This window comes from Neolamprologus multifasciatus, chromosome 10, assembly GCF_963576455.1.
Source record: "Neolamprologus multifasciatus chromosome 10, fNeoMul1.2, whole genome shotgun sequence".
Lineage (NCBI taxonomy): Eukaryota > Metazoa > Chordata > Actinopteri > Cichliformes > Cichlidae > Neolamprologus > Neolamprologus multifasciatus.
The window spans coordinates 21114432-21136283 of record NC_140448.1 but is presented as its reverse complement, the minus strand read 5'-3'; the positions used below and the strand labels follow the sequence as shown (position 1 = coordinate 21136283).

The following is a 21852-nucleotide window of genomic DNA, read 5'->3' as shown; positions in this document are numbered from 1 at the left end:
CTGCAGGGGCAGTATATTGTGAAAATGAGATCTCGGAGACAAGTGCGGAAGAATTAAGCAAACATATACTCTTGTTAAAAAGTCAGCTTGGAAAAATAGAAATGGTCAGTTTTTTCTCTTGTGTCTTTACCCTTTACCTTTTTAAAAAAAAATAAAAAATAAAGTCACAACAAGTATTGAGAAAGATGACACTACTGCTGTGCTCTGCTTTGACTCATTGTTAGCACAGACATAACTGTCATTAGTGAAATCCCACACGTATCATAAACAGGGGAAGTTGTGACCTGTGGAGAAAGTAGGTTCTAATAAGCTTAGCCTAGTCTAGACACTGTGCAGTACCCTACTTCATCTGCAAATAATCTCCTTGTACAGATGGTCAGCACAATTTGCCCCCAGCTGAAACTACCAATTCGATGTTTTCACACAGTGAGAAGGCTGCAGTTTACATACTTTTTATCTCAAAACATCAACAGTTGCAGGAAACATTTGTGAGCACTTTGTTATTTATGATTGAGATCTGGGTAAATCCAAAGGTTACAAATCAATCTGACTGAACCACTAACATGTTTAAAAACAATGTAAATAAAAACTTTGAGAAGGTTATCAAAAACAATTTTACTTCTGTTCTAACAGCATCTCAAAAAGCAAATGTTGCACTGATGGATCTCAGATGTCGAAGATGGTCAGCTTGATCACCAAGCGTTTGACAATTACGTCAACAGTTTAGCTTATTTTCCTCTTAATGTATTCAATAAAAACACTACTGGTATTACCTGCAAATTCAACTCAACCTGCCCCATTACTGTTTTAAGTACACATCTCTGTTAATTTAAAATAAAATTAAAAAAAACAAAAAAACCCACCCCAACATATACAAAACAGACAAAAGGTTAGTGGTTCAGTGCCTACTTGCAGTCACTAATTACAATACGTTACACCATTCATTGTTGTATGTGATCAAGGGTTTCGGTTAGCACTAGTTTGTTTTCTCTTCATGCTGGAAGCTGAAAATAAACTTGAAAGCATTTCTCTCTGAGCGAAAGCTGCATTTCTTTTGGTTGAGGAGCACAGTATAGTAGATCAAGTAGTACAGTTTAACCTCTTCCTCCACCTGCTATCAGTTCTTCCTAAACAAGGGGGAGGGAAATCACCCCAAACTAATTTGCAGGTTTCCCTCTTAACAGACTTGGTGTTGTGAGCAATGCCTTGACGATAAATATATAATAAGGTTAAAAAAAGAATAAAATAATCCTTATGGGATAATAAACCCTGGTAAATGAGACAAAAATGTAATTTCCTGGGAAAAATGCACAACTAGTGAGGCACAGTGGACAGAGCATGATGGTTTTGGCTAAGTTGCTACCTCAGAGCCTAGATGCTTTGCAACTACTGATGGATGGTTTAGAAAGTACACTGTGTCCATGACCTAAAGCTTAGGAAAGGATAATGAAAGCAACAAGGCGACAACTCAAAAGCATAAGAAAACAAAGATGAGCATGTCGTCCTGACCTTAAACCAAACGAGATGCCATCCCAAAATTATTAATCAACTAAAACAGCTTTTTGTCATGTCTCATAACATCTATAACAGTCTCAGAACACCTTTTTTTTTTTTTTTTTTTTTTTTTTTTTTTTACAAAATGAGTTTCTACAAAACTTACTAAACTTACCAAACTCAAAAGCTCACTTAATTTGGAAAAAAACAACAACAACAACAAAAAAAAAAACTGTCAGGCTTTTCCAGTTTTATGACTAAATGTGTTAAATAAAGTCACGGAAAGTAAATGTGTTTATTGCAGACTGTGTGACTAAAATGAAAGATCGGGCCACATTTTTTCTCATAACCTGCAAGAACCTGATTGCTTTTAAAATATTGGTAATTTTGGGTGGACTGTGTGCTGGATGTTTGCTTGCAATGAATGACAAAGTTAAAATAGACTGTAATTATCTGCTATGAAACTAGCTGGAACTCACTGGGTCCCTACACATAAATCAACACACCCCGTAGTCTGTGTTTTCCTTCTGAACATAATGTGTGTTATTTAATCAGATGAGGAGAAAGTCATAAGGGCAATACCCCTCTGATCGGATGTATGGATTGACACCAGTGAGACAAACATCATTGCGACATGTAATATATCCATGTACACATTATTACGATAACAACTCAGAGCCATTCTAAAACATTACCAAAAATGCTCTGGTAGAGGAGAAATCAGGCACCTCATAGGTGCAGCGAGCCAAAAAAACAAATGTGACTTCCCTCTGCTGTGCACTTTGTTTAACAGAAAGCAACTACAGAGGTTTGAAAATAGAAACAAGCACGCTGTCATCCAGGCGTGTCGCCTCCCGGTTTAAGTCGACAGCTTCAAGCTCTGCCAGTGACAACAATGATTGTAAGGCTGTTGACACAGTGCGATTAAGCAGCAACCATCCAGCCTCCTTGTAGATTCTCAAAACTACACACAGGGTCTTTCTAATCTTTCCCAAGCATGACTAAAAATGTAAGAAGTGGATGAGAAACTGACTCAATGATGAGGAAATTCTTTATACACAGGGAAGTCAAATGGCGAGAGAGTACACTGGAACCTGAGAGTTACGAGGAACTGATCAATCATAAAAAATAAATAGATAAATAAACTGTGTTACAGACTAAACCTTGTCACGCTGGTCAAGCTTTGAATGAACTATTAGAAAAGCTCATCAGTTAGTCTAAACAGTAATTTCCCAACCAATCTTTTTTTTTTTTTTCTTAACACAACCGTTTTATATCATCAACCCTGACATCTATGAGTAATGACAACTCCGATGCATTACTCTTAGGAGGTAGCCCACTATGGCTAGGGTTCATTAAGCCACACTTACAAAGAAGAGACTAAGTCAACTTTATTTCATGAAACATACCATTAACATCATGATCACCTCTTGACTTAAAGCAAAGCCAAGAACCAAGGCTGGAAACACAAAACCCAAATCCTAGCAACACACTTTGCATGACAAACTTTCTAAAACTGAAGTAGCTATGATTATCATCTACAGATAACATGGCCTCCTGCTATAAATGCTGTCCATAACTTTATTTACATCCATGCACATTTGATTGCTTAGATAAAGGGTGATTTTAATCTGCTCCAGCAGTATTAGTACTACACGTATATATATATATATATATATATATATATATATATATATATGTAAATTAGTTTGTTGATGTAATGTGGGTGCGGGCCTGCATGTGTGATTAAGCCACAGTGCTAAATGATCAAAGGCTCCAGGCAGGATCCTTTGTAAACACAGCCCATTTCCATTCTGCCAACTAACTTACCTGAGCTGTTAGTTGTTATTATTTGAAAAGGGTGTGACGCTTTAGTATTACTCGAGAGAAACTCAACAGCCAAGGAGGCTCAACTGTCTTGTTTGCGCCTCCTGGTTGTTGAACTTCCAACATTTATAATAATTGTTAGTAATAATTGTAGTCCGCTTTAATTTTAGACTCTTCCCAAAAAAATCCCATTGACTTAAAAAAAAAAAAAAATCAAATAAAATAAAATCACACTTTCAGAGAAATTACCATGGTCCTATTCACGAAAACTTTTAAGTTTGGCTTCAGAATAACTGAGAAAGTACTCACTGTACCCAAACAGAAAAAAAAGAATGAAAAACAAGTGTTGGTGACATGATATGACCATGTGGCATGTATGTGGTAAGCCTCTGCACTCAATCTGTTTATAGTTTAGTCTTAGACCTGCCTCTAAACGCAAACTAGGCCTCAGGAAGTACCAAACCAAGACCCTGATCCTTAATTAAGAAATATGATTAACAAAAAGTTCGAGCAAGACAGCATGCCTTTCTGTACACATCAAGATTTTTAAATTGTGAATGAAGAGTAAATCCACAAAATAAAGGCATGGATTTATTTCTGTAGAAGTGAAACTGTTACCGCACACACAGCTGGTTTTCCACAAACAGTTTTGTGTCCAACATGCCCGAGCAACTAAACCAACACTGTGGATGGTGTTAATCATAATTCCTCCAAATCAACCCATCCCTCACGTCACAAAGGTATTGTTATTCACTTTCAAACTGAATGATTAATTTTATGACTTACAAAATAAAGGGTTTTCCTTTCCAATTTGACCTAGGCCAAAAAGAGTGTACTATATATACTTCTCAGATATCAGTAGCTGAAAGTGCAAGCTATACAAATAAAATGTGACTAATCGAGAATAAATTCAGCCACCATTTACCTGTGTTGTGCTCAAAACAAGTAAAACCTTACTTTACAGTCAAGATGCACACATAGGTGAGCTTTGATTGGCATGTTCCTGACTTACCAAGCCTAAATCCAAACCTTGAGCCACTCCCCTTCCTATTCCAATAAAATAAGATGGATTAACAATAAGAAAAAAAAGTTAAGTTTAAAGAACATTTATTAATATCAAGGTGTGATGGCCAGCTAGGTTTACTGTAGCCATTCAACACTGTGCCAAACTGAAAAGGTCAAAGTCTGAAGGCAGATCACTCTGTACCTAAATGAATCAGCTCGTATGTCTCGTTCTAAAGTACCACATAACAGTCAGATCTCATCTTTAAAAACAGGGGAAAAAAACCCACGATTTTCTCAGTATCACTGAGTACAAGATCTGGCTTCTGGGACACAGCCATTATGTAAGGCAAATCAAATATGTCTCATCTGTCATATTCAAGTATTCACAATAGGATAAAGTTATGTGCTTTAGTCCAACCAGACACCAAGAGAAATGAGTAAAGCAGTTAAATAGCTCTGCATTTCTTACCCTGACTGAGAGGCCATGGCCCCAACCACTGAAACATTGGAAAAAGGAGGGGAGGAGGTTTCACAGGATCTCCCAGGAATTCAGAAGTATTCTCGTCATGACTTGTCAGCCTGAATTTCCACACAAACCACCTCTAGTCAAGAAAACCTGACCCCCTTTTTTCAAATCTAGATGTATCTGTGGGCGTCCAGCTGAAAGAATGTGACTAAAGTTTCTTTACTCGACTGGAAGGTACTGTGTATTTCCTTGGAGTGGAGACAATTCTGACTTAGGGAGGGGAGGCGACTGCTTGTTCTCGGGAAATACCATGTCGGCAAACAGCGGGGGTTGGTCACATGCGAGGTGAAGGCTACAGAAAGCAGCAGCAGCTTTTGTTTCTGTTTTGAAGATAAAGCATGCATGAAAAATGAGAAAAGTGAGGTGAAAGAAAGAGGTTAATACTGAATAAATGCGAGGGTATATGTGCTATTTAAATGTTTGGAGTGAATGCAATAGATAAATTAGGGATAAAAGACCTAATTTCTCATGTCTATTTTTATAGAAGAGTGCCTGATGTTTGACTGAGAGCACTTTAGGCTGATTTTAATCTTTAAACCCCTCAGAAAGTAGCAGAGGAATAATTTAATCTGAGATAAAGCAAGGAGCACAAGCCATCAATTTGAAAAGCCTGCTGAAACACTGTAATAGAAATACAATTTTGTTTTGTTTGCTTTTTTTCTAAAAAAAAAGGGGGGTGACTAATTAAACTAAGGAATCTTAAAAGATCACCTAGTCTTACTGAACCTTTTTACACCTTATTCTTACACACAAAATTAAGAAGGAGTGAAAACTTAAAAAGGGGATTATTGCGAAGGAAATTAATGAGCTTGGCCTTAAGGAAATGATTTCCACAACCGCCATGCTGGCCAATTAGAGCATCTACAGGAAAACGGCACTGAAGAAACAGCGAGAAAGGGAATAAATCTCACCTCTCTCCGAGAATGGCACAGTCCACCTCCTCCCATAAAAGGAGATGTTATTTTACACCGCAAAGCCTCTCCTCCAAGTGATGTCACGGCCCTCAGCACAACCCAGCCAATCAGAGCTGCTCTTTCCATCAACAACCTCCCCCCACCCCCCACTATGCCCTGGAGCACAGGGCAAAGCACCCATGCAGCCTGTTAAAGTCACAGCGCTTAGGCTTCCAGCATGCTGGGTGTAACAAACATGAGGCTTTTTCAGATGATGACGAAACATGCTGACAAGTGTGGCATCACCGCAAGCTGTGAGGATTTTTATCTGGTACACAAGCTGACAAAATGATGCCACTTCAGTTCTTGACTTTCAGCAGATGTTTATCATTAATCAAGAACATTAAAGAGCGGGCTTTTAGGTACAAGTGTTAAACATTCATTTATTGCTTTCAACAAAAATATATCTGAATTTGATCACATCTTTACAAGGTTTTGCCCTCATTGTCTGAGGGTGCTTTGATTTAATTGCAAAGAAATTCAACTTCAATAATCTCATAAATTATGACAGTTTTACATGAATTCTATGCTGACTGTGCCAATTCTCCCCCACACACAATGATGCTCGCTGTGCTGTTTGCTTGTGGCGTTATTTAAAGTATTAAAACGAAGGCCGGCCTCCAAACTTTGGGAAACTCCATTTGATGGACTTTATAATAGACACAGCTGATATAAATAGTCATCAATGGATACCAAGGCTGTACAGTACTGCCAACAGCTGCATGTCTGTATCATCAGGCTTACGTTCTTAGAGATACTGTACTGGCTGGAATTATTTCCCATTCATGCTGAATCTGAAAGCACAGTGTGTTAGTCTGTCATTTCTCAGCACTTCCGGCAATTACATATGCCCTCTACTTTTATAAACAGAAGCAAAGTACTACCCTGGGAGGATTTAATCAATGACCAGGCTCATGAAGTAGAAAATGTTAACAAAAGTTTACTATGCACATTACAAATGGCTCTAATTTTGTATTAAAAGCTATGAGCTGTATGCACATCAATTCATTTTGGATATTAAAACATAAATACTGCATGTTCAGTGAGTCTTGGTTAAGCAAAACTACAAGTGTCATCGATCATAACTGGTTTCCAGGACTTTACAGCACCTTAGATTGCTCTACAGAAAGTATTCTGTAGCAGGTGCAGATGGACAGCCAGTGCCACCACCACCACCACCCCCAGTGCTTTTGAAGCAAACCTGCTGACTGCAGGAATTCCAGAGGGAGCGTCCATTCAAATGCAGCAAACCTGCCCTCTATACCAGCTGTTTGGTGAGGACTACAGGCAAAAATCACATGCAGCTAGGGCAAGAAGACTAAGAAGAAGTGTTGGGAAAAACTGGAGTGACTTTCAATCACTAAAACATGCAATACTTTTCATTAAGAAAACCCTGCAAGCCATATTTCTGTATCAGCACTTCAAGAGGAAAGAAAAAGGCTTGATTTTCCTTGAGACTTTTATATCAAAGTGCAAATGAGGAATTTTTGAAGAGGGCAGTATCTTAAATTCGCGCTTCAATTAAAAGAATTCAATATTTCTATGTGGCTGCACATTAGCTCCAATTAGCATATCAAAACAAGTCTCGGGTCTTGATTGGCATGTTCTCTAAACAACTGCTTATGTCCTTTCATTAAAGCAGGATTGAAGCATTTGAACTGACTCGCTGCCTGGAAAGCCTCCACTCAGCAGGCGTGCATTATCTGAATAAGAGGGAACTGGCAGCATTTACCAATCACAGGCTCAGTGCTGAGACTGTTGTGCATTTACACAGCTAATTAACTCATATTAATTTAGGAGCTTTTTATGTTTAACATTCAGTAAAACTGTTTACCAAGAGCAAAACGGTAAATCAGTCTCTTCATGGCACTGTGAAACAGATAAAAAACACTTAAAGTAGTGATTTTCTAAAGCTTTTCTAAAGCTCTTCTAAAGAACTTAGGTATCTAGTAGGCAAAGTAAAGTAGTAGGTAAAATATACACTCTAAAATCTAGAGTAACTCTTACAAACAAAGCTAAAAAGTAGCAGGCTCGAAAGCTCATTTGGATTTTACCTAGGTAAACATTGTCACGTGAACTCAGAAACAAAAGAAATGCTCTCACTTGCAGGTTTGACACAGATAACATAATGTTCAGTGTACTTTTTAGGCCACATCATTAGTGGAACATGACACCCAAGCCTCAGTTATCTTGGCAACATTTTCAAAAGATCTGCGTCATTCAAGCTCTTCAGAAGGCACAACAAGCCTGTAAAGAGGTTTTTCATTTTTAACCTGCTTCTGATTTATTGTATGATTTTAAACTCAGCAGACTGAGCAGCAGTATACAAATAATATTTAAGCAACATGGATTATACTGTAGAGAGAGAGAGAGAGAGAGAGAAAAGAAGCCATTTCGTGAATATGCATTTCATAAGGTTTTAGCTACCCATCTTAAGTCTATCAGACCTTCCTTTAGTGTGGTGAAACAATCTACCGAAGAATAAACCATTCCTTAGTTAGTCATTTTTTACCTTAAAGAAACTACAATTATCCAGTCAAACTAAATCTTAACCTTCAAAACAGCAGGCACTTTGCAAACTAAAACTGTAACAACATGCAAAGATTTCCTGAAGTTAATAAAAGGTCAAACAAGACTGCAGTTCTCTCTACTGTGTAATAATTTCCCATCCATCAGTCCCAGCTGTATTACTCAGAGAAAAGTCTGCAGTACATCTAAAGCTGAAATGTCTGTCACTAACATCCAAATAAACTTTCTCTTGTAGCTGGAATAAAGGCTCAGTTGTGGTTAAATGGAGGAGTGAAAACCTGCAATAATAAGCCAATTAACTGAAGTGCTGTCGAAAAATGAATCAGCAAATATTTTTGATAAGGGCACTGAGCGGAAATTTTCGTCATTTCCAATCAAAAATGTGCTGGTTTCAGCTTTTTTGGGTTTCACACTTGTTGATGTGAACATTTGAAGCATCACTAAGGAAATGGGTGTAAATATATACAAAGCACTTTTCAACATTTTATAAAAAAAAAGAAAAAAGAAAAGAACATAAATCCATGAGATTAATCAATAATGAAAATAACTGGCAGCTGAGCCCTAAAATGTAGACAATTATTTATGCAAAATGTTTACATAAGACGCTTAACAATATAAATCTACAAAATCCACATGTTATCTGCGTATTGCATAAATTCATACCTCTGACTCTGGGATTTGTTTCTGTTTATGTTCCTAATCCATTTGTTATTTCCTTCAAAGCACTTATCCTGCTTAAAACAAAACAAGAAGATACTGTGGCAATGAATTTCACTACTATTTGAGACATATTACTGCTGCCACCGAAAAAGACTGAGGCTATTATCGTTCCACTTTAAAAATAGTATTATAAAGCAGTATCTCACAGCACCAATCTATGCCAGATCTGTGAAAAGAAATGGCCTTAATGAGCTTCACCTTCACAGGACTGTAAAGCCACATGAGAGTTTAACTCGCATCGCTGAGAACAAAAGCTGAAGAACAGATGCATGAGGTCAGGACACAGTGAGCAGCATATTTCTCTGCTGCGTGAGCAACAGTACTGAGGGATAAAAAGAGAGCTGCTGATGTCTGATTAGATTCGGGCTAATTAAGCTGGCAGACTCAGAAAGAGCCTTCAAACAAGTTACTCTCAACAAGCTTCTCTTTGTACAGGAAATAAGATTTGATTATGAAACTTACAAACCTTAGCTGAACACACAATTAACTTGTACTTTGGGTCAGGTTAAAGAGGAAAAGGTAAATGCTAAAAAGCTGTAACATCTGCACAATGCATAAACCAGACAAGTGCAACACCTGAAAACAATTTCTATCATCAACAGAAGAATAGCTTTTCTCTTAAAAATTGTGGCTAAAGAGGCAATTTTAAGCTTTGGATTAATTTTCCTCAAATGTAGGTGCTCAGATTTGAAATTGTGTACAATGGGCTGCAGCTGAACAGTCTGAAACTAGACATTGCTCACTTCCCAAATATCCAGCCAGCAAAACAACAGTGGAGTACATCAGGAATGTACAATAGGTGTGCCAAAGCCAAAGAAAACATGCACGCACTGCTCTGTCTGGAACGGACAAACAAGTCGCATAACATCTCGACTGAATGTGTGCCCTTCGCCTTGGCCACAGGGGAAACTGTTAAACTGAAGCCTCACAGCAAAACCCAAACAGGAAGTCAAGAGGATTTCACAGTAAGCCGCGTCACCGGTAGCACATTTACACATTACTGCAAACAAGGTGTTTACATCGCTGCTCCAGGAACCCTTTTCCCCCCTTTTTAAAGATTCTTTTAAACTAACAAAGCTGGTATCTAGAAGTCATCTAGCCTCAGTTGAATGTCAAGTATGCTTAAGGTTTTCTTTGGTACTTCGGTGTGTGGAAACCCAAAACAAAGACTATCACATCCAGACATTATACCTTCACATGCATCAACCTTATCTCTCTGCTCAACATTTTCATTTAAAAACAAAGGCATGACACATATATGAGCTATTTTTAACAGTTTAAAATAGCATGTTTTACCTGGATTAATTTTCCGTTTACAACCTTTGACGTAGCTCCAACACTTCAGTTCAGCTTTCTAACTTACTGCCATCAACACAGCTCTTCAAGCAAGCCTGGTGATGACATTATGTTTCAAGCTGCTACTAAGAGTATTTCAATTGTATAGTCAAACAAGTGGGTGACCTTCTGTGTATTAAAATACAGTAAGAGCTCCAACCAAGAGCTACACTGTAGTTAAACTACTTAACAGCACACACAAAAGAGGTTTTAGCCTTGTACCAGAGGAAAATCACCACATCGGTGAGACATGGGGTGTAATTTACTAATGCAATAAACTCATTATTTGTTAAAAGCTGTCTGTAATGTAGTCTAGTCATAGTGTATAATCACCTCTCAAAGGTCCATTTTTTGCTATAAAACAGCAGTTGTCCTAAACCAGCCAAGTACTGCAGCTCACTCCACTGTATTGGGGGGGGGGGGAGAAGAGTTTTTTTCTCTGACATAATTGAATCAGACGGCAATATCAACACTCCTGTTACGTCTACATAACAACAAATCAACAACTGCAACCACAGTTCAAGTACAGCTTTTGCTCCATCCACCATCTGACTAAAGTTGCTGAGCCGGTTCACAGCTACCTGCCGTGAACGAGTTCATGACCTTAGGGCATGAACTCGTCCCCCCTCCCGACTAAGTGCAGCCAACCATAATAAGTCAGTTGGTTGCACTTTCCTTGTCTCCATGCGTCAAGCCTATCCCTCCACATGCGTGCATGAACTACCCGTGACAAGTGTTAAGAGGAACTCTGGACTTATCACGCATTTTCTGGCCCTTCCCCCCTAACTATGGCACGTAAAATGGCTTCCTAGAAAAGCACATCAGCTGATCCTTCGCGCAACCAAAGCATACATTCGGATTAACTGTGCTGCCCTTCTCCCCAGTGTTGATTTTCCATGCAAATAAAGACTTTGACTGGACACAGCAAGGAGTGGCACTAGGAGTTAGTAATACAATAAAGGAGGAGGATACGAACCAAAACTTTATGCTCGTCGTCACTGTGCGAAAAATAACGAGTATCAAGAGCCAATGATTACCTAAAACGACCATAAACTAGCACAGAAAGTACGAACAAGTAGCACTTATCTCCCATTGTTTGATTCCCCAGATGCTTTTTAATGGAGAGCGAATAGTCTGTATTTCAAATGCAAAGGAAACATAGTATGTTTATCATTTGCACGTGTAGTATCATATAGTTATGCCGCCGTCTGTAAGAGCAAACTTAGGTGTACAAGTTATGTCAGCCACGGCTAAACACAAACATCAGTCGTCATGACCTGTTAGCTGCCATGACAGGAACAAAAACATTACTCCTATCACCGCGATATTTTCCCCTACTTCCTTGCATAGAAACGTATAAAAGTAACATCTACCCTTCCCATCCATCGAATAATTAAAGTCTCCTTCCACCAGAACTCCAAAGCAGGTACAATGTCTAACCAAATCATTAGCAACTGGCTAGCACGCTACCTACACGACTACCTGCATATTTGCTTTAGCATAACGTTAGCTAGCCGGACCCTGCTAGTAGCGTATTAAGGCTAGGCTAGCTAGCCCTGAAGCTACTGATTCTTTTGGCGAAATTCTAATTAGCGTTCACTTCAAATATCAGATACCCTCTAATGCAGTCAAACACCAACTAACGTCTTCCATCAAAGTTGGCATCTTTACCTCTTGTCTTCTTTTTAGGCCCAAACCATTCTAGCTATTGGAAAGCTCTTTTTCTCTTTGTCTTTTCCACTTCCAGTTACACGCAAAACGGATTCAGAAAAAAAATGCTCTAACGGCTAAAATACTAAAACCAAGTGGATGGTCTTCATCTTTTCCTTAAAACACGACGACACATCGAGAGGGAAACAAAATAAAAATCATTTTCTCTCGCGTTCATTTTTTTGTTACTCCTGAACTGATAGGTAAGACTGCTAGCTAAGTTAAGCAGCCAGCAGGTACCACCACAGACAGGACTGAATGCATGGATGGCAAAGCGGTGGTGCATTCGCGGTGTCGGAAATCTGTCAATCCCACCATCCGACACAGTAAACACTGTCATAAAGTAAATTTTAATTAACACGTCAGCACCGCTGACGATGTCTTTGGAAACACGATTGAGCCTTCTTAGCAGTTGCGAGTTTTATTTTTTTTATCGCACCCCTCTGGTAGCTCTAAGTAATTCCCATTCGGTTTGAATGCAGCATTTCAGTGACGCGCAAGGTTGACCAGACTTTGACGTTTAGGAAATCACGTTTCATTGTTCCCTGATTGTACCATGGACAGCAGGTTATGACAAACCGTACCCTGCTTTTAATTCATAGCTCATCTAATCTTCAACACACACCCTAGTTATCTAAATTTCGCTGCTTGCGTCTATGATTAATAAGTAAATACGTTTTAAATAATAATATAATTCATTTTTAATCTTTCAAACAATGACTTACTTTGTGATGGCTTACTCTGCCACCAACTTCACACCTTTAGTGGATGTGCAATAATATGTCTGACTTTACAGGTGCCTATACGCAGCAAAAACTGACACTACATTGGTTAAAAGGCTCAAAGCAGCTTTTGGGTGTCCTGTAACCTTATCGACTGTCTGTGTTGGATGCTAAACTCTATGTTTAGATTTTAATTACTACAAAAACAATAATTTTACAAGATTTTATATTATCTTTGAAGACAACAGCATTCCCACTAATACTGCCTGACATGGACATAGAATGAAAAGAAGGAAGTGGATCCGTTTTCAGTTCTAAGGTTTCAGGCATCAGGACATAATGTAAAATATCATCTGGTCCTTAGTAGGTCTTAAAATAAGGTAAATGCAACCTCAGTTAAACGTGAAAACATGACATATTACACTGTTATTATTTATTCATCAAAAATTGAGTTAAAAAACAAAAACATGTGAGAAACTAAGTACACCCTGCTTCATCTCAGACTCTAAAGGCCTTGGTTAGCATGTTAAATGTTAAAGCTTCATGAGAGTACAGTTACAAAAAGATTGAACAAGTATGTCTTGTTTGGAAGGGTTGCCGGAGAAAGCTTCTTCTCTCTTACAAGAACATGGCAGCACAGCTTAAGTTTGCAAAGTTGCATCTAAACAAACCACAAGAGCAAACTCCTTAAACATATCAGTACACAGTGAAGATGTTTGGCCATAATACGCACTGTAAACTTAGAACTGAACTAGCATATCAGCACAAACACCTCACACCAACTGTGAAGCATGGTGGTGGAGGTTTGATGATTTGAGGTATTTTGGCAACCACCAGACCTGGAAACTTTGCAGTCATTGAGTAAAAGGTGAAGCCATGTGACTGTCAGCTAAAGCTTGGCTGAAATTGAGTTGTGCAAGAGGACATTGACAGCAAAGCATCAAATCTACAACACAATAACTGAAATAACTGAAAAGGAAAAAAAAAAGAATCGAGGTGTTGCAATGGCTGAGTCAAAGTGCAGACCTCATCCTGATTAAATGCTGTGACAGGAGAGTTGACCATAAACAAACGCAATGCAACATCAACCCTCAATGAAATTAAACAACACTGTAAAAAAAAATTAAGAAAGAAAAAAAGAGTGGGCCAAAATTCCTCCACAACGTAAGCAACTGTCAGTCATACAGAAAATGATTACTTCAACTTATTCTTGCTAAAGGCGGTTTTACAAGCTACTGAATCATGGGGTATACTTGGTTTTCCCACGCTGCTTCTGTAGTTTGGCTAAGGTTGTGTTAAATATATAACAAAATGATTTAATATGTCATGTGTCGTTCATATGAGGTTGTGTTGAATAATTTTAAGACCTGCTGACACAAGATGGGTTTTTCTTTGTTATGTCCTGATTAAGGTTATTATAGCTAGCTAAAAATTAAAACTAAACACTTTTATTAAAAAATAAAATAAAGCATATTCAGGAAACACCCTTAGTTTAAAAAACAATTGTTACAACTTGCCTGATGAGGCATTGATGGATGTGTTTATTAAGACTCTGGATGTCGTCAAGACAGCTTTGTTTTTACTGCAATCCTTGGTTTTCCTAAAACTGACATATACCCTCCCTATATTGATAATAAAAAGACTAAAATGAAGACCGAAACTGAACGGAATTAAAAATATAAAGTGAAAATGAAACGAATTAGAAAATGCAAAACTACAATAACCTGTATTTCACATGACTATATTCTGATTTTAAAAATATTTTATTTGTAAACTAGTGAACAAAAACAGTTTGACATTTTATCCCTAAATCCATATATCTAAAATCATATAATGCGTTTTTCTTTTTTTTTTTCCTTTTTTTTTTTTTAGCAAAATAAAACATTTTACAATAGCAAATTCCAAAAGGTTTTAAAAAAAACAAAACAAAACAAGCTTTACAGTGAAACAAGCAAATCCAATTCCCGAGCAACAAGAGTTTTGTGTGCGTAACTAATTTTATTCAGACTAAAACACAACTGTTATATAATCTTTTATACTGAGGTTGTATCATGTCTTTTCAGTTCTAGATATGGTGCTGTTTTATAAAGATTTTGAGCTGTACAGATTAAGTTTTACTAAAAATATACTAAAGTACAAAATCACAAGATTTCATTTGATTAATCACATTCGTTGCTTTGGATATTTAAAGTTTGTATCCTTAGTAAACCTAAAAATTGAAGAAAATATCCCACTAGCAGAAGTAACACTGGAATTGCTTTATTTCTCTCTTTTGTGACATCGTGTCTCCTCTCCTTAGTCCATATCCACTCAGTTGTTTTGTTTTTTTCTTATAAGGAAAAAAAAAAAAAAATCAGGAAAATAAAAATAACAACAAGAAATCCTGCTGATTCCACAATGTTTATTTCTTCTTTTTCTTCTTCTTGGGAGGTCCTTGATCCGAATCGCTGCTACTTCCTGAGTCTGAGCTGTCTGAGGACGAAGATGAAGAGGACGAAGAAGAGGAAGAGGAGGAGGAAGAGCTGTCATCGTCGCTGTCACTGCTGCTGTCATCTGAAGAGGAGCTGGAGGAATCGCTGCTGTCTGACGATGAGTCACTGGAGGAGCCGCCTGAGCCGCTGCTGCTGTCGCTCGAGTCTTTAGCCCTGAGAACAAGTGGAGGAAAATCTGAATATCCAACGCTGAACACCAGAGGTTTGGTTATTAAGGTCTCAGGCTGTACCTGTTACAGTCCCTAAGGTGCATCTCACTTGCTGTAATACTCGGTTTACAAACACTGGAACTCAGAGGACACAACGTCAACTACAAGTGCTGATTTTGCATACCTGGAACATTAACTGCACACCAATTTGTTTTCTCACACGTGAATTCTAGGAAAATGTGGGTTGGGACATTATCCAGAGTTGCCCTTTCACACGTGTAGCATGATGAGATAATACGTGTTAGCTGCATTTTTTCCACGATGGGGAAATTGGTGCAGCCGGGTGTCACGCAGACTTCGCGGATGCACACTTGACAACGATTTTACGGTTTTCCTTTTGGATGCTGAACAGACCAGAACAGTCGCACGATGAGCTCTCTGATAATCATGCCTTTACCTGCCTCTTTTACAAGCAGGGAGTGACAGTGTTATAATTCTCAACAGCTACTTTCATATACCCCTGTTACGTCTGGTACCGATGGGATTTGATGGCATTCTCTCCTCCGACCCTCAAACAAACAAGCAAGACTAAGAAAGCCACAACACTTGGAACAGCAGAACTTTGAGAGATTTTTCATGTCGACTCTGGCTTAAAATGCATTCAAGTGACAATTTTTTTTAAACCACACACGCACACACACAAACACACATTCTTATAATGCTTTTACACCCATTGAATAATTGCTGTGTCAGGCACCCTTACCACCAGGGGGCAAACTTTTGAGTCAATCTTCAGTTAAATATACCCAAACGGGCGCTCTTACTGCTCTCAAAAGAAGAGGAAAGGTTAATTCATTTGGGAAAGATAAAGAGTGCTCAGCTGAAAGGAGTGCTGTGGCTGTTTTATGGCTGTCGCAGTAAGAAACGCAAAGGTGTCAAGGAGGAAAAGACAAAACAAAAAACAACAGGTTTTGGTGTAGCTGCTTCAGTTTCACAGTCCTGTTTTTGCACATGCTGGGAGAACAAAACAGAGACATTGTGCCTTGTTATTAGTAACAACTGTGCTTTTGCTGTGATCACAGCTCGGACTACAACAATGGTGTTTCTAACACATTGCTGTGATGAGACCAGAATCTACCATTAAAAAAATAAACAAAATAAAAGTTTTAATGCATTTTCAACGGATAAACAAAGTGTTTAAGATTACCACAGATGACATTTAGAACAGTCAGGTTGGTGGATTAGACCAGGGGTGTCAAACTCAAATACACAGTGGGCCAAAATTCAAAACTGGAATAAAGTCGCGGGCTAACGTTAATATTTATTGAAATATATTTATTCCTCCAGATATAAGAATGAATCTTTTCTTATGGACTCAAACACGTTTTCCTGAAAAACTGAATATGGAACAAGCAAAGCTTAATACTAAACACTATATATATTAGCTGTATAATACCAGTAGGCCAGCTCTAATAGTAATTTGGTATGGCTTCGCGGGCCAAATGTAATTAGGCTGCGGGCCAAATTTGGCCCGCGGGCCAGAGTTTGACACCTATGGATTAGACATTATGGCTATGAGACAAAACACCGCAATCTTTAAGAGATTTGAAAAGGTTGCAAATGTAGTGATGTGCAGTCACCAAGAGCTTCCACAAGAGGGAGCTGTTTAGGGACATTTCACTTACTTAAAACAGACTGGTTTTAATTAAAGCTTCAAAACAGGGAAGCAGCTCCAAAACAGATACTCAGGGATGCCAGCACCTTCCTGGAATCCCTTGCTGAGCAAATTTTAACACCAGGTTACACAACTATGGCTCCCATGTGACCTCATCAACTTTCAGGTGACCAAGTGTGAGCACCAAAAACAAACTAAGTCGTATCGCTTGGTTTATAGGATTTTCCCCCCCCCGAAAATTAATCAGTCTAAAACTTGTTGAATTGCAAAACCGTAATCTAACCATTCTTCTCTGCTATAAATGTTACCCAGTATCATTTTGTGTAATAAGTTATTTTTTTTAGGAATGTAATACATGAACTGTGCAACTCCACAGGCCAGTATTGGAAAGCAGGACTTATTCTTGTAAAGCAAGTCAAACCTCAACTCCGATGTCCATGAATGCGAGTCTGCAAGGCCCATTGGCATATTCATAAAGCTCGCAAAGACGCACTTAAATCCCGTTCCACTACTTTGCTACAGAATTTATTCACAGACATCATGGAGGTACAAAAAAAATGGAGGGGAAAACTTACGACTACGACAGATGAACACTTTACTTCTCTGCTTATTAACCGGAATACTCCATAATGTAAAGGTGAAAGAAGTGCCCTTCTTATTTTTTTGTAATAAGTTTTGATGCTTATTTATCATCTAAGAGATGCACTGATTTCTAAAGTTTGTGTATATTAGCAGGAGTCACACTACATGGATGTAAAAGCCATTGGTCTGAATATGTGAGAATGCAATAAACGTCATTTTCCTCATTAAAATAACAGTTCTTATAAATTGCGATCTCAGTACCGATAAAAAAATAAAATAAAATAAACAATAATTGTGCAACCCTACTTTGTAGCAGGTCTGATAACTACATCATATTATCTGTGACAGTTGGTCCACCTTACTTACTTCTTTTTCACTTTCTTCTCACTGGAGCCTTCTGTGCCTGGTCTGTAGAGACCAATATTTAAAAAAAAAAAAAAAAAAAGATTTTTAGTGAACATCATTAGTGATTAGAAAAGAAAAAAAATCTGATTCACAAATATCTATATTAACACAGAGGTATTGTTGTACATAAAATTGCTTAATCTGATCAAGACACCTTACCCAGCTATGCTGAGGGGTTTGTTTTCATTTTCCTTGAGTTTCTTTTTCAGCTCAGTCGTTCTTGATGGCCTGTGCACATATTTCCTCTTCCCGGTGCATTCGTAGGTCCAGTGTCCCATCTCCAAACACTTCTGGCAGCGCACATGTTGTTTGTTTGCCTCCCTGTATGTAACAACAAAGGCTAATATGAATGTAAATAAACATGGCTGTGGGTACACCTCTTTGCTGTCACATACAGTTGTGGTAAGAAGTTTACATCCACTCATTGTGAGTGTCAATGTCATGGTAAGTTTGGACTTTCAATTACTTCCTTGGATTCTTTTTTTTTTCTCTCTATCCCCACAAAGTGTCAAATGTATGCATACATACTTAAATATATACATACACTCCCTTAAATATAGGGATGGGTACCGGTATCCGGTGCCATTATGGCACGGTTCTGACATAAACGGTAGTAACCAGACCGAAAAGCAGCGCACATTTCGGTGCTTTTTTTTCCTGAGATGTCACACACTTTGGATTCTAGCCCATCATTTTACCTTTCCGAGGATAGTAGTAGTAGTAGTAGGCGGGCCACGTACGTACGTTCTTTTATAGCAGAGCTACAGATTAAAAATGCCCAAAGTCTGGCTGTACTTCACAGCAAAAGATGCAAACTCAGCAGCCTGCAACAAGTGCTTTAAGGTGATACTGTGCAAAGGAGGTAACACCTCGAATCTGATGAAACACCTGGCGACGCATAGTATTTTTTTTTTTTAAAAGCCGAGAAATGCGCCATATTTGATAGCTTGCTGCAAGACCTCACACCAAGCACATCTACTGCGGGTGTGGTGCCTGTTATCGGTCCCGGAGTTAGCAACATCCCCGAAAAACCCGAAGAGGATAGTCCTGGCCCGTAGCCCTGCCAGTGTAGCAGAAATGATGACGGATGATGATGGCAGCAGCAGCCGTTCTTCTCTGCGTGAGTAGCTTAATGTTGTTCGTGTGTAATTTATGTTGAGTACGCTAACGACGTTATTATATTAATGCATGTAAGGTGAACTAGGAAACACCGTCGTAGTTACATGTGGCTCTCTTCTTGGATGGCAGATACTAACTTCACCCTGACCAAAAAGGCTAAAATGACATGTCCTTTGATTTGTCTGAAAATTGACAGTGCCCTTATAATCCCATGAGCCTTATGTATGAATTCTGGTTGTGTTTACTGACCTCGAAACGATTTTACACGGTGCTTGAAAATCTGTCAAATGTTTCAGTACGACTTTGCTAAACTATGAACCCGCACCGCTTGATGGATTGTCGGAGTATTACGGCTATCGTAGGCAGGAGCCTCGCGGAGTGATATGTACTGTGCTTCAACATAATATTACCGTATTGTGTGTGTATAACCTCTTTTTAAGTTTTGTGGATATACATAGAAGTTTTGTTATACATGGTTATGCTGAGGACATGTCGGCCAATTTCCACTGGAAATGCCTTTTGGTTAAACTGTCAGCAAGCATTTGCACTGTTAAGTTTTTATATTTATTATAATGCACATAAAAAAGCTGCTTGTTTAAGTGAAAATACATTGATGGGTTTTTTTTGCACTAATAATAGATTGAACTGTTAAAGCCCAAAGAACTTACTGAAGATCTACAGTAAAAAGGAGAATTCCAGTTTTACACAAACTGGGAAGTTGTATTGGAGGAATTTTATTCAAATGTGTCACCCAGGAACAACTGTGGAACCGCCAGCGCTTGATGAAACGGTAACTGCTGGAACATCAGCATCATGGTCCACAATGAAGCTAGTTTTACATTGCCATAGACTGAGAGGGTCAAGGGCTGATCAAGCGAGAAGCCCCTGCTCCAAAATCAACACTTTCAAGCTCAACTGAAATATGCTGCATCCCACATGGACAAGTCAAATGCCTTCTGGAGAAAGATTTTATGGTCTAACGAGACAGAAAATTGGTGCTATTTGGCCAAAACCACAAGATGTATGTTTGGAGGAGTGAAGGTGAGGCTTTTAAACCTAAGAACAAGCATGGTGGTGGTAGCATCCTGCTCTCTGGCGGTTTTGGTGCAAGTGCTACCTGTACATTGCACAAAGGGGATAGAATAATGAAAGAGGAGGACTACTTCCAAATTCTTCAACTTCCCCTCAAATCAAGAGTTGGACACAATTAGATGTTCCAAGCGGACAATGGTCCTGAGCAAACATCAAAACTGTTTTGTTTTTTTTTAAATGAAGGGGGGGGGGGGCAAACTTCTGGAAAGACCTTCCCAAGGCCCTGACCACAACCCTATTGAAAATTAAAAACCAGGTCAGTGCTAGGAAACCAACCAATTTAAATGAACTCTTACAAGTCTGTAAGAGTCTTACAAGTAGAGTGCTCAAATATCCAGCCAAAAATCTGACAGTAGCTTATTGATGGCTACCAAATGTCTGGTTGAGGTGCAACTTGCTAAAGGACATTTAACCAAATATTAGTGGAGGTGTATGCAGCATTTAAGCCTGTATATATACACTTTTGATGCAATGTGGATTAGAGAAAATCCAAAATAAATTGAAACTTGTTCTTGCTTTCTTTTAACATCATTAAAGATGTACGCTGTACAGTAATCCCACCCTAGAGAAAGAACAGATCAAATAAATCATTAAAAGCCCAAAATTACCATGACCCCTTTGGACCACAACTGTAAATGTTAATGAACAAAAGTACAGCTTTGTAGTTGCGGAAGAAGTTGGAAGTTTTAACTTTATCAGTGCTTTAAAGGTGATTTTTCTACAGTGAGTAAATATGCAGAGTATATGAAGATGGGCTGACCTCTTATTCCTATACGAATTTAAATGCTCATTAAAGAAAAACAGTAATGAAAAGGAGCACCACCCTGCAGTTCTTCTCGCTCAAGAAGAGATGAAATCATTTTCAAGTATCAGAATAAGTTCAGGTGCAAACTCGAGACCAGTGATAAATGGCTGGGGGGAAAAAACGAGCATCAGCGGGAGATTCCTGTGTTGCCTGTGTTACAATTCAATGCAAAAATATTTTCAACATTTCCTCACAGACACTAAAACGCGGCAAAAATCCGCCTGACTTTTATAAACAAGTGAGCGCAGAAACGTGACAGACACCCGACATTTTATTTGTCGTTCCTGAAACAGATAGTGTGACAACAGTGGCATTCACGGCGTCAACCAGCCTTGAACAGACACCCTCTACAAGAATAAATAAGCTAATAATGATGTGGAGCACAGAGAGGCGCGCTGGAGCTGCGTTCACTGTTCACCGAACCCTGAGTCTGACACGGAGCTCGAGCAGCTGAACCTCGCTGCTGTTCAACAGCCTGTAGTACTCACGAATATACAAAACCCACAGCGCTACAGTCAATTAACAATATTATACTCACGCTTGCCTCCTGGCTATTAATCTATGCATGGGAGTCGCCATGTTGCAGGTTACTTTTTCTTCTTTGTAGGCGTTAAATCAGCGCATATTTCCGGCCCAATCAACTCCGTTATCGCCTCCTATGGGTAAGGAAGGTCTACTGCATGTATTTGTAATCGTTAACATTTAATTCACA

The 21852-nt window shown here is 38.6% G+C and overlaps 2 protein-coding genes across 4 annotated transcripts in view; both read right to left on the bottom strand.

The window, feature by feature from the left end:
* The window catches only part of aff4 (AF4/FMR2 family, member 4), a 26970-nt gene extending 14643 nt beyond the window's left edge, over positions 1–12327 (bottom strand). The window contains exon 1 of one of the 2 annotated variants that reach the window (XM_085175466.1): positions 12061–12327. Coding sequence is in view for 1 of the 2 variants with exons in the window: in XM_085175464.1 (XP_085031590.1) it covers positions 4796–4812 (17 nt within the window). In the remaining variant the exon portion in view is untranslated. Of the gene's footprint in view, positions 1–4795; positions 5213–12060 lie in introns of those variants that run through there. The other variant, XM_085175464.1, reaches the window with a different exon arrangement.
* The window catches only part of zcchc10 (zinc finger, CCHC domain containing 10), a 23950-nt gene continuing 2244 nt past the window's right edge, over positions 147–21852 (bottom strand). Inside the window, exons 1-4 of one of the 2 annotated variants that reach the window (XM_085175474.1) lie at positions 21679–21811; positions 18284–18445; positions 18086–18127; positions 147–15466 (exon numbers count right to left, since the gene is read on the bottom strand). In XM_085175474.1, coding sequence (XP_085031600.1) covers positions 15223–15466; positions 18086–18127; positions 18284–18445; positions 21679–21719 — 489 coding nt within the window. In that variant the 5' untranslated portion in view covers positions 21720–21811 and the 3' untranslated portion in view covers positions 147–15222. Of the gene's footprint in view, positions 15467–18085; positions 18128–18283; positions 18446–21678; positions 21812–21852 lie in introns of those variants that run through there. The other variant, XM_085175475.1, reaches the window with a different exon arrangement.